Source organism: Camelus ferus, chromosome X, assembly GCF_009834535.1.
Source record: "Camelus ferus isolate YT-003-E chromosome X, BCGSAC_Cfer_1.0, whole genome shotgun sequence".
NCBI lineage: Eukaryota > Metazoa > Chordata > Mammalia > Artiodactyla > Camelidae > Camelus > Camelus ferus.
In genome coordinates this window covers 70,183,246-70,199,083 of record NC_045732.1, presented here as the reverse complement: position 1 = coordinate 70,199,083, position 15,838 = coordinate 70,183,246, and the positions used below count along the sequence as shown (strand labels likewise).

Here is a 15,838-nt window from a genome sequence, read left to right as displayed (position 1 = left end):
ACTCAGTGAGAACTTCAATGAAGAGATATAAAATATAAAAAGAACCAATTGGGACTGAAGAAAACAATAACTGAAGTGAAAAATACAATAGAAGGAATCAACAGCAGATTAGAGTATGCAAAAGAATGGATCAGTGATCTGGTATGCATGGTAGTGGAAATCACCCAATCAGAATAGGAAAAAGAAAAAAAAGACTTTTAAGAAATTAAGATAGTTTAAGGGATCTCTGGAACAATAGCAAGCATACTAATATTCACATTATAAGGGTCCAGTAAGGAAAAGAGAGAAAGAAAGATATAGAAAACCAATCTGAAGAAATAATGGCTGAAAACTTCCCTAACATGGTGAAGAAAACAGAGATCCAAGTCCGGGAAGCACAAAGAGTCTCAAATAAGATGAATACAAAGAGACTCACATCAAGACAAATTATAATTAAAATGTCAGAAATTAAAAAGATAATATTAAAAACAGCAAGAGAAAAACAAGTATTTACATACAAGGGAACCCCTAGAAGACTACAAGTTGATTTTTCAGCAGAAAATTAACAAGACAGAAGGGGTTGGCACAATATATTCAAAGTGCTGAAAGGAAAAAAAACAAAACAAACCTTACAACCAAGAATACTCTACTCAGCAAAATTGTTCAGAATTGAAGGAGAGATCAGGGGTTTCCCAGATAAGCAAAAGTTAAGGAGTCTATCACCATTAATCTGGCCTTACAAGAAACATTATAGGGACTTATTTAAACAGAAAAGAAAAGAAAAGGCCATATCTAGAAATAAGAAAATTATGAAAGAAAAAATCTCACTGGTAAAGGCAAATGCATTGTGAAAGTAATGGATGAATCACCTATAAAGTTAGAATGAAAGTTAAAAGACAAAAGTAGTAAAATCATCTGTATCTAAAATTATTACTTAAACAATACACAATAATAGAAGATGTAAAATATGATGTCAAAAACATAAAACATGAGGGTAGAGTAAAAATGTAGTGCTTTTAAAATGTGCTAGAACTTTAGCAACCATCAAATTACAGTAGACTGCTATATACATAGATTGTTATATATGAGCCTCATGGTAACAACAAACCAAAAATGTATAACAGATATGCAAAAAAAATAAAAAGAAAGGAAAATAAATATAACACTAAAGAAAGTCAACAAATCACAAGAGAAGAGAATCAGAGAAGAAAGAAACAGAGAACTATAAAAACAAGAAGAAACACAAAAACAACCAGAAAATGGTTAACAAAATGTCAGTAAGTGCATGCCTATCAATGATTACTTTAAATGTAAATAGACTAAATGCCCCAATCAAAAGACATAAGGTGGCTGAATGGATTAAAAAGCAAGACCCGTATATATGCTGCCTAAGAGAAACTCACTTCAGAGCTAAAGACACAAGCATACTGAAAGTGCAGGGATGAAAAAAGATACCCAATGCAAATGGAAACCAAAAAAAAAAAAAAAAAAAAAAACTGGGGTAGCAATACTCACATCAGACAAAATGGTTCTTAAAACAAAGACTGTAACAAGAGACAAAGAAGGACATTACATAATGATAACATTATCAATCCAACAAGAGGATATAACACTTGTAAATATCTATGCACCCAACATAGGAGCACTGAAATACATAAAGCAAATACATAAAGAGAAATTTACAGTAATACAATAATATTCAAGAAATTTAGCACCCCACTTAAAAAGCATCAATGGATAGATTGTCCAGACAGAATATCAGTAAGGAAACATTGGCCTTGAATGATATATTAGACTAGATAAACTTAATAAATATATATAAAATGTTCCACCCATAAAAGGAAGAATACACATTCTTTTCAAGTGCACATAAGGCCACAAAACAAGTCTCAACAAATTTAAGAATATTGAAATCATATCAAGCATCTTTTCTGACAGTATAAGACTAGAAATCAATTACAAGAAAAAAAATATGCAAAACCCACAAATACCTGGAGTCTAAACAGCATGCTACTAAACATCCAACGTGTCATTGAAGAAATCGAAGAGGAAATCAATAAATACCTAGAGACAAATGAAAATGGAAATGCAATGTTCCAAAAGCTATGGGACAGAGAGCAAAAACAATTCTAAGAGGGAAGTTTATGGTGATATAGGCATACCTCAGGAAATGAGAAAAATCTCAAATAAATAATCTAAGTTTACATTTAAAGGAACTAGGAAAAAAAGAACAAACAAAACCCAAAGTTAGTAGAAGGAAGGAAATAAAAATATCAGAGTGGAAATAGATAAAATAGAGATATTTAAAAACTATAGAAAAGATCAGTGAAACTCTGGGCTGCTTCTTTGAAAAGATAAACAAAATTGATAAACCTTTAGCCAGACTCATCAAGAGGAAAAGAGAAAGGGCCCAAATAAATGAAATCAGAAATGAGAAAGGAGAAGTTGTAACAGACATCACAGAAAAACCAAGAGGTAACTATGTCATAAGAGGTAACTATGAACATTATACACTAACAAATTGGACAACCAAGAATAAATAGATAAATTCCTAGAAACATAAAATCTTCTAAGACTGAATCAGGAAGAAATAGAAAATATGAACAGACTGATAACTAGTAATGAAATTGAATCAGTAATTTAAAAGCTCCCCAAAAACAAAAGTCCAGAGACAGATGGCATCACATATCAATTCTACCAAATATTTAAAGAGTTAATACTTGTCCTCAAATTATTCGAAAAAATAAACACGAAGAAATGTCCCCAAACTTGTTATATGAGGCTAGCATTACCCTGATACAAAAGCCAGAAAAAACATTACAAAAAAAAGAAAATTATAGGTAAATAGCCCTGATGAACATAGATGCAAAAGTCCTCAACAAATTATTAGCAAAGCAAATTCAACAATACACTAAAAGGATCATACACCATGTTCAAGTGGGATTTATTCCAGGGATACAAAGATGTTTCAACATCCAAAATCAATGAACACGATACACCATGTTAACAAACTATGTATAAAAATGATCACCTCAATAGATGCAGAAAAAGCATTTGAAAAAATTCAACATCCATTTATGTTAAAAACTCTCAACAAAACGGGTACAGGGGGAACATCCTTCAACATAGTAAAGGCCATACATATATGGCAAATCCACAGCTAACGTAATACTCAAGATGACAAGCTGAAAACTTTTCCTCTAAAATCAGCAACAAATCAAGGATTCATATTTTTGCCAATTTTATTCAACATACTATATGAAGTCCTAGCCATAGTACTCAGACAAAAGAGAAGATATAAAGCCATCCAAATTGGAAAGGAAGAAGTAAAACTGCCATTATTTGTATATGACATGATACTATATAAGTAAATTCTAAAGACTCCACCAAAAATAAATAAATTCAATAAAGCTGTAGTTACAAAATCAATATACAGAAATCGGTTGCATTTCTATACACTGATAAGAAACTATCATAAAGAGAAAAAACAATCCCATTTACAATTGCATCAAAAACAATAAAATATCTAGGAATAAATTTAAACCTAAGAGATGAAAGACATGTACTCTGGAAAATATAAGACATTGATGAAAGAAATTGAAAATGACACAAATAAATGTGTCATTTGTTTGAAACATTTGTGCTCAAGGATTTTAGGAATTAATATTTATTTGACACATTTGTGCTCAAGGATTTTAGGAATTAATATTGTTAAAATGTTCATACTATGCAAAGCAATCTACACATTCAATGCAATCTCTATCAAAATCCCAATGGCATTTTTTAGAGAATTGGAACAAACTATCTTAAAATATGTATGGAATCACAAAAAGCCCTGAATAGCCAATGCAATCTTAAGAAGAAGAACAAAGCTGGAGGTCTTATGTTCCCTGATTTCAAACTTTACTACAAAGCTATAGTGATCAAAATGGTATGGTACTGGTACCAAAACAAAAACAAATACATAGGTCAATGAAACAGGACAGACAGCCCAGAAATAAATCTATGCTAATATGATTAATTAATTTATGACAAAGGGGTCATGAATATACAGTGGGGAAAAGACAGTCTCTTCAATAAACAGTGTTGGGACAACTGGACATCTACATGCAAAAGAGTGAAGGTGGACCACTTCCTTATCCCCTATTTTAAAAAAAGATTAAAGACTTAAATATAAGACCTGAAACTTTAAGACTCCTTGAAAAAGACATAGGCAATGTGCTCGTTGACATCAGTCTTAGCAAGAGTTTTTTGAATCTGTCTCCTTGCAAAGGAAACAAAAGCAAAAATAAACAAATGGGATTATATAAAACTAAAAAGCTTTTGCAGAGCACAGTAAACCATCAATAAAATGAAAAGGCAGCCTATGGAATGGGAGAAAATAGTTGCAAATCATATATCTGATAAGATGATAATATCCAAAATACGTAAAGAACTCGTACAACTCAATGTCAAAAAAAATCTAATTAAAGATGGGCAGAAGATCTATATATACATTTTTCCAAAGAAGACATACAGATGGAAAACAGGTACATGAAAATATGCCAAACATCATAAATCAGGGAAATGCAAATCAAAACCACCATGAGATATCACTTCACACCTGTCAGAATGGCTATTATCAAAAAGACTAGAACTAACAAATGTTGGGAAAGATGAAGGAACCCTTGTCCACTGTTGGTAGGAATGAAAGTTGCTGCAACCACTATGAAAAAGAGTATGGATGTTCTCATAAAATTAAAAATAGAACTACCATATTATCCTTTAACTCCATTTCTGGGCATTTATCACAAGAAAATAAAAACACTAATTAGAAAATACATATGCACCCTTATGTTCATTGCAGCGTTATTTACAATAGCCAAGGAATAGAAGCAACCTAAGTGTCTAAGATTTTATATACATATATGTATATACACATGCATATATATACACACACATACATATATATATCTTCTTTATCCCATTATCCCATTATCTTATTTCATTATATATATATAATATATATAATTCTATGTATATGATAGAATATTAATCAGCCATAAAAAAGAGTGAAATTTGCCATTTGCAACAACATGGATAGACCTAAAGGGTGTCATGCTAGGTCAGATAAGTCAGTCAGAGAAAGCAAAATACTGTATGATTTCACTTATATGTGGAATCTAAAAAACAGAACAAATGATCAAGCAAAACAAAATAGAAATAGACCCATAGATACAGAGGAAAAAAATTGATGGTCCCTAGAAAGGAGGGGGTTGAGGGGTTAGGTGAAATAGGTGAAAAGGATTAAGAAGTACAAACATCCAGTTATAAAATAAGTGTCCCTGGGATGTAATGTATAGCATAGGGAATATAGTCAATAAAACTGTAATAAATTTGTATGGTGACAGATAGTTACTAGACATTGTATATATAAATGTCAAATCACTATGTTGTACACCTGAAACTAATATAATCTTGTAAGTCAACTATACTTCAATAAAAATTAAAAAGAAAAAATAATGTAAAAATAAAATAAAAATAAAATAGCCTTTTTTATGGGTTTGTTTAGATTTGTAAGAGCATGGAGAATTGTGTGATAAGTAGTAAATACAGTTAACTAAAGTGAGACTGCAAGTGTGAAGGTAGGACTATTATGCTTTACTTTATACACCTCTATTTCATAGTTGGACTGTTACCCTCTTTTTGCAATGAGGTTTTATTACTTTCATAATTTTAATACAATATACTTTTTCTCTGGACTTACATTTCCCTGACTACTATGAAGTTGAGCAAATTTTAATGTATTTATTGATTACTTGTATATCTTCTGTGAGATGCCTATTTATAGCTTCTGCCCATTTTTCTATTGGAGAGGGTTTTCTTCCCTCTATTAGTTTTTAGTAGCTCCTTGTCTGTTAGTGATATTAAGAATTGTTGGCTATATATATTGCAAATACTTTTCCAGGTCAATTGTATTCTTTAGTTTTTATGTGATCAGACCTATCAGTTTTTTCCTGTAGCTCTTAAAACAGTAAGTTAGATCTATATGTTTTAATGTGTATAACATATTAAGTGAAATAAAACAAGTTGCTGAGTGGTATGTATAGTATGATCTTACCTTCTTTTTTAAAAATAGAGGAGAATATATTATGTTTGTGTATCTTTGCATATATTTGTATCAGCAAATATAAAAGTATGGAAAGATAAAACCAAGACTGTTAAAAAACAGAAACAGACTCATAGACATAGAATACAAACTGTGGTTGCCAGTGGGGAGAGGGGTGGGAAGGGACAGACTGGGATTTTGGAATTTGTAGATACTGACAGGCATATGTAGAATAGATAAACAAGACTATACTGTATAGCACAGGGAAATATATACAAGATCTTGTGGTAGCTCACAGTGAAAAAAATGTGACAATGAATATATGTATGTTCATGTATAACTGAAAAATTGTGCTCTACACTGGAATTTGACACAACATTGTAAACTGACTATAACTCAATTTAAAAAAAAACACCAAGACTGTTCACACTGATTATCTCAATGGTGTGAGATGGGAGAAGAGGCAATTACTAACTTTTTTCTTTATTCATCCCTATACGGCTTGTTACAGCAAGTATGTAATGGTTATTGTACTTTTTTAAACATCCAATAAATGGAAAAAATATTAAAGAATACTATCATAGTGCTTTCAGTATCTTCCTTGGATGAGAATGTTTATCATGTAGGGCATGTATCACTCTCACAGATTCTTCTTGGAAGCACTATAAGAGAAATAATTGCTTGAATTTGTTCCATAAATCATGGTTCAGTGAGTAGCACAGTCACTCAGACACATTCCCAGAGGTGACACACTACCCCTCCAACACACACACACACATACACACACACACACACACATACACACACACACACACACACACACACACACACTCACTACCTGACCTTAAAGACCCTCTTTAATGTTTCAACACCACAAAGAGAAAAACAGAAGAGATGGAAGTAGATATTCACAGATTGTGATGAGAGTGCACTTTGCATGGTAACGCCTAGGATCAGGAGGAGGCTAAAGGGAGAGGGAAGGAGTGGTGGCAATGTTTGCATTGCTTGGCACTTGCTCCACATATAAAAATAGCTAGTCAAGTCTTTGCATTCTAACCAAGTGTAGCATTTGTTCTGTGACTTTATATAAAATGTAGTTTCATGGGTGTGACTTCAGGACAGTACACGTCCCTAAATTGGAAACAGAATAGCAATATCTTTTGGGTCAATAGCCAGAGACCACAATACACAGAGGAAGAGAACAGTAGTTGCATAGTTTCTCAGAATTGGAAAGCATTTAGAATTGCTTTAGTTCAATTTGTCTTCTAATCCATGAGCTCTTTGTACAAATCCGGGGCAGATGATCATGTAGTCTCCGCTTGAAATATTTCCAGTTAGAGAGAGCTCTTTCCTTCATAAAGCAGCTAATTCTTTACAGTGATAACTATTAGATATTCTTCCCTAAAATGCTATATTTTTACCTTTTTGGAACATCTATCCATTGATCCTTTTTTCTTATAACTTCCCATTAAAAATATGTGAAGGCACCTACTCCATCTCCCTAAACCTTCTCAAAAGGCTATACATTACCAGTCACTCAACCTTTCAAAATGTCATAATTTCCAAATTATTCATCATTCTACTTTCCCTAGTTTGGAGACTATTTAATTTGCTTAATACTCAGAAATAATCACCCCTCTTCAGACACATTTACCTGGGTACAATTAAGAAAATTATCCTCAATTTGATTAGTTTACTGGTCTTTCTGGTATCACTGCAATACTACATTAACATTACCTTTTAAAGTTAAGTTTTTCACTTCTTGTGCTTATGGAATTGATTATTTGTTTTTCAAACTGAGATGCAAATTTTCACACTTATATCTGTAAAATGTCCTCTGGTTAGTTTAGGCCAGTAATGCTAGGCTCTTGCACAGTCTGATTCCCTACAGAATGGCTCTAGCCCATGTCCAGAGTAAATGCAAAATACCATAAGCAAAAACAACCAGAGGAACAAAGCAGCCAAAAGCCAGCAGGAACTGGCCTTCATTTGTGCTTATTCTTTGCTCCACTTCAGTTTGCCCCCTGCCTCCCTTTCCTAACCCCCTGCTCATTCATCATTCTAGCTTCCTGGCAGTTCCAATCTCAACTCTAGTTTTATCTTCTCAGCTTGTCTGCTTCACTGCCTCCCAAACCTATGCCCAATTTATTGCTTGTCTTCTCTACCCTGTTCTGTCCTTGGGACCCCTTTCTTTGAATTAACCCTGAAGACTACCTTATGCCTCAGCCCAATCACTTCCTTAGCTCTACTCCCTTCTTGCTTGACCTTGGAGTGGCAGGCCCAGGAAAAATGCTGTCAACCTATATATTACTAATTCTTCCCAGTTTGGGTTCATCAACAAAAGTTATATACATGTCTTTCATGTTGTCACCTAAAACATTGATAAATAAGTTGAACACCAAGCCAAGGACAGAAAATCTGTATCACATTCCTTTTAGAGTTTCTGTCCTTAGGATTCTGTTTTTTTTCCCACTAAATTTTAACAAAACTTTTTTCTTAAATCATAGTTGTACTGTCCAATATAGTGCCTTTAGCCACTGTATAATTTTAAATCATACACTATATAAATTATGCACTATATAAATAAATTTAAAGTAACTTTTATTAAAATTAAATAAAATTAAAAATTATGTTCCTGATTTGTAATAGCCACATTTCAAGTACTCAGCCAACATGTTTCTAGTGGCTATCATAAATAACAGTGCAGATATAGAATATTTTTACCACCATAGAAATTCTAGAATGTATATTTCATTATGCTCAGCATAATCTTATACCAATATTACAAGTCTTCTTCAATTTGCTATTGATTCATTAGTCAACTGTTTTGTTCAGCTAGACATGCCTTTCTGAGCTTTTTCCAACTCACATTTGTCTATCTTGTGTAAGAGGATATTATAAGATTCTTTGCTGAAATAAAAATACATTGACTATACTAGTATCCTGGTCTACTTGGTGAGCAACTCATTTGATTAGTTATCTATTGCTTTGTAACAATTCATCCAAAAATTTAGTGGCTTTAAAACAACAATCTTTTCTTACCTTTCATGTTTTCTACAGGTTAGGAATTTAGGAGTGGCTTAGCTTGGGGTCTGTCATGAACTTTCAGTCAGATCTTACCTGAGACCGCTATCATCTTAAGGCTTGAATGGGACTGGGATATCTGCTGCCAAAGTGACTCATTACATGACTGGCAAGACAGTATTGGCTGTTGCCCACAGGCCTCTTCTCCATGTAGGTCTCACAGGGCTGCTTCAGTGTCTTCAAATCCTGGCAAATGGCTTCCCCCAGGTAAAGCAATCTGAGATACCTAGCTAGAAGCTTCAGTATTTTTGTGACCTAGCTTCATAAGTCGTATATTATCATTTCTTCCATATGCTATTGGCCACACAGGTTAGCCCTGTTAATTGTGGGAGGATACCACACAAGGTCATGTCATGAATACCAAGATGCTTGGTTCATTGTGGGTAACTTGAAGGTTGATACTACATCATTCAAAACAGAATATGAACTGGTTTGTCATGGTTCCTTATTAGCATATCCCTGCTCACTCCTGAGAAGCACCTCCTAGGAGCCATCTGTATAATATTCTGTGATAATTCCCCTAGAACCAACATCAAGTTTACTGGTCTATAGTTTCTGGAATCTATCATTTTGTTCTGCTTTGAAAATTGGAATTTTGCCTGTTTTTAAATTTGTGGTGTTTATACTGTGTTCCAAAGATCACCACAATCACATATGCAGGGCTTTTTTTTTTTTTTAATTTTAACCCTGTCATTTTTCTGAGCCTAAAGATTTGCCCCTAAGCACAACAGCTGAGTACTGTCTTCTCCTACATTATTTTGTAGTATATCATAATCATTTTTCATTGAAGTAATATATCAGAACATTCTTTATTCTGCGTGTGGTTGTGCACATATGTATTGCTCTCTACAAAGCAAAACTATGATCAAGAATCCCACTTCTTGAGATATAAATTTAAAACAATAAATGAGAACAAAAGAATATGGAGAGAGAACCGTGTGTGTGTGTGCACATGCGTGTATGTATGTTTCCCTGAAGTTTATTATCATAAAGAGTGGTGTAGAAGGATATACATCAAATTGTTAACATCTTGGGGGAAGGAGTGGTGGTGATAGTATGTGATTGGATGAAGAAGGTAGAGACTGTTACATTTTTCTGCATTCAGCTTTGAGTTTTTTGACTTATAACAATGAGTTTATATTAATTTTGTAAACTTTTCTAATATGATAATATAAAACATTGAAAAATATACTCTCTATTATTATTACTTCCTCCCCCAGGGCAGAGTTGTGACCTAGATTTAGGAAAGCATTTCCCATTTATTTCCTGTCATCAGTCTGTAGCATACTTTCATAAGGAAACCACTTCCTTTTCCTCTTTCCTTCTAATCCTCAATCAAAAAGATATCCATCCTACTTATGTAATGTATTACTTTCTACATAGATGTTTAATTTATTAAACTTCAGTGCTATTTCTCTTTTCCTCCTTTTATTTTTCCCTTTCCAAAATATACACCCTCTAGTTGTGGATTCTTAGTTGCAAGTCTTATTTTGTCAAGTCTCAGTAATATGGAGACTATACACACACACATTTCAACTTTACTATGCTCTCTATACATTATGCATTCAGGGACAAATCCAAGTTCTGTTGAATCTGAAGCTTTTATAATTTGGGGAAGTACAGAATTACTAGTTCCTCTCCCAGGCCCTGAGAAGTGCAAGTGAGCTTTATTGAAGCACAAGCTTCATTAACACCATGGTAAATATGTTCCTATGTGCATTTGTGTTGGGTGAGGGAGGATGGCTACTCTGAAGTTGCTGGGTAGGGAATTCCAGGACTAGGATGGTATGGGCTTCAAAGAAGGAAAACAGTGATTAAAAAAAAAAAAAGGAAACCCCATGGCTCACTTCAGAAATTCATCTGACTTTTGGTTTTAAATTCCCTGTTTTAGTTCTCATTATAAAACAATTGTCTTTTTTTAGAGTAGCATTCCAGTTTTCAATAGCGACGAGACCCATGTTCAGCCAGGATCAGATTTCCAGGGCCCCATTTTAGAAACAAGCATAGCTCAAATCATGCCGAGCTTAAGAGCATTCCATGACAAGTGACAGAAGCTTTGCAAACTATGGTCAGAAGGTACATTTCATGACCTTTAGCCTGAGAAACATCAAGTGTTTTTTTGTTTTGTTTTGTTTTTGCTTTGTCCCCAGAAGAGTGGCACATAGGAAGAATCAAAAGTGGTGGCAAGAGAGTTGGGGACTGTGGCAGAAATCCTACATTTTCAAAGGTGTCTCCATAAAGAAGAAGGAAATCCTTAAGAAGGTCCTTTAGCCCAATGGTTCCCAAAGGAGATTATTCCCTCAAAGAGGAATCCCTGAGACTCTTTCAGCTAAGCTGCCCCAGCCACCCACAGGTATACTGGGAGATACTGGGACTTGAGTATTTGCAATCACAAGTGTGGGAAGGTATCTTTTTAAGAAGATTTCTATGTAACCTTATTTCACTATTCCCACTCAGGAGCACTAATTGTAGGCAGCAAACTTGTCTACACAGAAGTTTACAGATACTCATTTCCATACCTGAGGTGTCAGAGTAGAGGAACAACAATAAATGGCAGACCGTTTTGTGTGTTTAAATGCTTAATAAAGGTGTGATGAAGAATTTTGTGAGATTCATTTTTCAAAGTGTCTATTAAGATATATATTACCAACTATATATGTATAAATTTAAAAAGGAAAAAGCAGCCTAGAATCTATTAAATCTATATTTTTCATAACACACACATACTCTTACAGTATAATTTCTCCAGGTTGTGGCACTTAGAAATTTATATAAAAAAAATGAATATGCAATTCTTTGCATACAAAGATGAAAGTACTGATTTTGGAGGTGTTTTTGTTTTTGTTTTTTTCCAAAAAGGCATCACTGGCTAGCCTATCAAGGACCAAAGATTAGAGAGATGCACACTGGCCCTCTGGAGGATCAAACCCATACCCTTGGCACCATGTCTGCAGTACTCTTACCAACTGAGCTAACTGACTGTAACCTTGCCATTTAGCATCTCAGGTCTGCTAAGCACGATTGCTCACAAACACAGCCTCCTTCAGGTCTTCACTGAATGAGGTTTGTTCTCAGCTAAAAAACTCTCTGGAAGGAATAGGAATGGATTTTTAATATTTTCTAAGCATTGAAAGTTTCTGGGGTTTTTCTTCCCCCTCTGGAAGTTTCTTAAACTTAAAATCCATGATTTTTCTCTGTGAGGAGATCCACTTGGTAATATCTGCTCAGGCAGGTCACTGGCTACTCCTAGGCTATACTGGGTTCCATTTCTTTTTATAAAGCCCTTGTTATTTCTGTTAGGAAGGCTTGAAGGCTGAAAGGGGGAAAAGGGAACTGGATAGCTCAGGGGCCTAGCTAATGTTATCTGATCTCACTTACCCTGAAGCTTTTTTGAATTTGGCTCCTCTTCACACAGTCTCAAAATATGCACCGGCCCTTCAACAGTCATTGACAAGTGGGTTCTGGAGTCAGACTGCCCGAGTTGGAAGCCAGGCTCCTCCAGTTACTAGCTGTGGGGCTTCAGGAAAGTTACTTCATCTCTCTGTGCCTCAATTTCCTTGCCTATGATATAGAGATAATTTAAAACCTTGAAGAATTTTTCACAAAATTAAATGAGATAGTATATACAAAACACTTAGCCCAGAACATATAGCAAGTACTCAATAAATTTTAGCTATTAAATAAAACAACAATCAAAAGTTACAAAGTACTTCGGGCCTTAAGAAAGCAGAATAGATTGGAGGAGAAAGAGATGGAATAAATATGGGACATCAGGTGCTGGCAGAGAAATTATTTCTGGGTAAAATACAATCTGACAAGTTCCTAGACCCTAAATTGATGAGGGTTATTTTTATGCTCTGAGGTCAGGAAAGAAAGAAAAAAAGAGCACTTTGGAAGGGGGAAGGGGAAGTGATGGTTGTGGGGTGAGGGGAAAAGAACTCCTGAAGTTGGAAAACAAGTGCCCTACTTCAGGGTTTCTCTCAGCCTCATGCTTGGAGGCCATCTATTTGCCTTCTGGTCAGCTAGCCGGGCTGACCTTCCCCAAGCCGGCCACAAAAATCCCCATAATGCCAGCTTACAAGGCAGAGTTTCCAAGCCCTTCCATGACTCCTTTTTCCTTGAAAATAATAATAACTTAAAAAATGTGTAGGTTCTCTGTCAAGTTCTGGTCAAACACCTAGCTTCCCCTCCCCCCACCATGGGGGTCCCACCCAGCGATGTGGCTAATCCCTATGGAGTCATGAAGCCGCTAGCCTCCCACGGAGCCTTGCAACTAGAGAGCCCAATGATCTAGCCTGGATTCTTTTGCCTGGTCTGGACTTGCCCCCTTAGACAGACTAAAACAGTCTCTGCCATCGGGGGCCACAGGGCATTTCCCCACACCCTACCGTCAGCAAACCGCATTGTTAAAAAAAAGTCTTAACACTTCTTCCCTTTAGCAAAGATTCTTTTCAGATTTCCTTTAAATGTATTTATTGACTGTGTCTTGATTTCTGAAAACTAGATGTGTATTTTAAAAAGTGTAACTTACTATTAACCAGCTCACCTAGTTAGCTCTAAATTATTAAATTTTTTTCAGATTAATATTTAGCAAGATCTAAAAGAGCTTTACTGATCATCCAGAAATTCTTAAACTGTTTTTAAAAGGGCAAGATTTTGTGCGGTGGAGTTGTCAAGATTTGAATTCTTAGAAAATATAATTTGTTTGATTTACAGCGTATTCGAATTAACATGAAAATTCGATCCAGAACACCCGAGTGTCTTGAGGGGGGTGGTCGTGGTAGTTGGTTTTCCCGGCACCAGTTCACAGAGAATTTTCTTTATTTAGCGAGACCAGGTTCCTCAGACAGACTGTGGCCATTACAGAACTCAGTGAGGCTCTGAGGTTAAGGAATGTAAAGAGGTCAAACTCGGAAGTTGAAACAGACACGAAATAAACAAAATCCACCAATATATATAGAGACTAATTACAAAAATTAGAAGCGCGGGTCAGAAATGGTGAGCTCCAGGCCTGTAGGAAGAATTATTCCTGTAAATCCTCCTAGAGGGGGTAGAAATTTTTAATCAAAAAAGAAAGAAACAGGAAACAAACCCCCCACGTCGCGCTCCGACCCGGAGTGCTGGTGTGCGAACGCAGTCGACGAGCTCCAGGGAAAGTAAGCAGCTTTGGGATATTTTCTAAAGTGTTCTTTGCAGTGCAAGAGCTTAGAATACGGTTGGTTTTACACACCGATCCCATAAACTCTTCAAAAGGCGCCTTACTTCCCAAGGTTAAATCGCGTTTGTCAGATTCTTATAAACCGTGTATCAGATCTCTTGCGCTTTGTGGGGAAACTGAGGCGAACAGCCTGGGTGCCCCGAAACGCTGTGCAACGAGTGAGCGAATGAATGAAACTCGGCCTGAGAGCTGGAGGCTGGGAACGACGCAGGAACTTTCCCTGTACTTTGCGAACGCGGCGAACAGCAAACTTTGCATCCGGGGCAGCCAGGGCTTCAGAGACCCAGTCTCTCTTAACTCACAGCACCTGTGAACAGGTGCGGTTCCGACTGAACGGCCCGGGCCTGGTACCAACTAGCCCGGGGCCAGAAGAAATGCGGCACACCTCGAGGGGACTTCGCAGCGGCCCTGTCCACGTTGCGCTGCCCTGGGCTGGTGGCTTCGAAGTCCGAGCTGTGGTAGCCCTGCGGCGCACTTGGTGTCCTCTCCCCGCCCCGCCCGCCCGCACAGGGGCTCGCATAGGTCGGATCCCTAACCCAGTGGCAAGTTATTTCCTGATCTAAGTTGATGGGTCTTTGCAATCAATGGAGCAATAAAATTCGAGGAGCTGAAAGAGAAAAGAGACAACTAGAAAAGTCACAAGTGTTTCGTGGGGAGATGAGGGCGCGGGCTGTTTGGACTCTGGCAGAGCTGTGGGGCCCAGACTGGGAGCGGCGCGGAGCGGGACCGGTTTTCCGGGGCTGGCAGCTGCCTCGAAAAAGTTTCCTGTGGAACACTAGCCAGAGGAGGCGGGGGCGGCGGGGGCGGCGGGGGCGGCGGTGGACGTGGGAGGGGGCGGGCAGGCGGGGGGAGGCCGCCGGGGGCCGGCTCGCAAACCGTTATAGTCCTTCAGCACCTCCCTCAGCCAGTGGCCCCCTAGCCCGCCTCCCCGCCGCGCGGCTGCCCACCTGGCGACGTGACGCTGCACCAATCCCCTTCGAGCAGCTCCCGGGCCCCCGCTCCTTGCACCGCCCCCCTCCCCACCCTGAAAGAGGCGCACCCTGCCGGGGCAGACGCTGCGCTCTCGCCCGCGGAGCACCCCTCTTGCTCCTTGGTCTCCGGGACGGACGCTCAGACTCTTCTCTCGCCTTGGCCAAACTTTGCTTTCCCGCCTCTCAAACTCCGGCTTCCCTGCACTCCTCGCTCTTTTGCCTCCACCCCTCCTCCTCCTCTGTCTCTCACGCTGCAAACCCTGGTCCCCCTTTCCTTTCCCCTGCCCTTTCCCTTCCCCTCTCCTCCAACTTCTGACCGCTTCCACCTCAGACTCCTGAGCGTGCCTTAGTCGCCCGCTCCCGTTCGGCTCGAAGCCATGGCGGGACCTGGAGGTTGGAGAGACAAGGAGGTCACGGATCTGGGCCACTTGCCGGTGAGTAGAGGACGCCCGTCGCCCCCGAAGTGCTCTCCTCTGAGGGTCCTGAGCATCAGGGGTG

General features: G+C 37.6%; 1 protein-coding gene across 1 annotated transcript in view; it reads left to right on the top strand.

Annotated features, from left to right (window-relative positions):
- Positions 1 to 15,426: 15,426 nt before the first annotated feature.
- The window catches only part of NRK (Nik related kinase), a 92,704-nt gene continuing 92,292 nt past the window's right edge, over positions 15,427 to 15,838 (top strand). Inside the window, exon 1 of the mRNA XM_032474694.1 lies at positions 15,427 to 15,774. Coding sequence (XP_032330585.1) covers positions 15,718 to 15,774 — 57 coding nt within the window. The 5' untranslated portion in view covers positions 15,427 to 15,717. The remainder of the gene's footprint in view (positions 15,775 to 15,838) is intronic.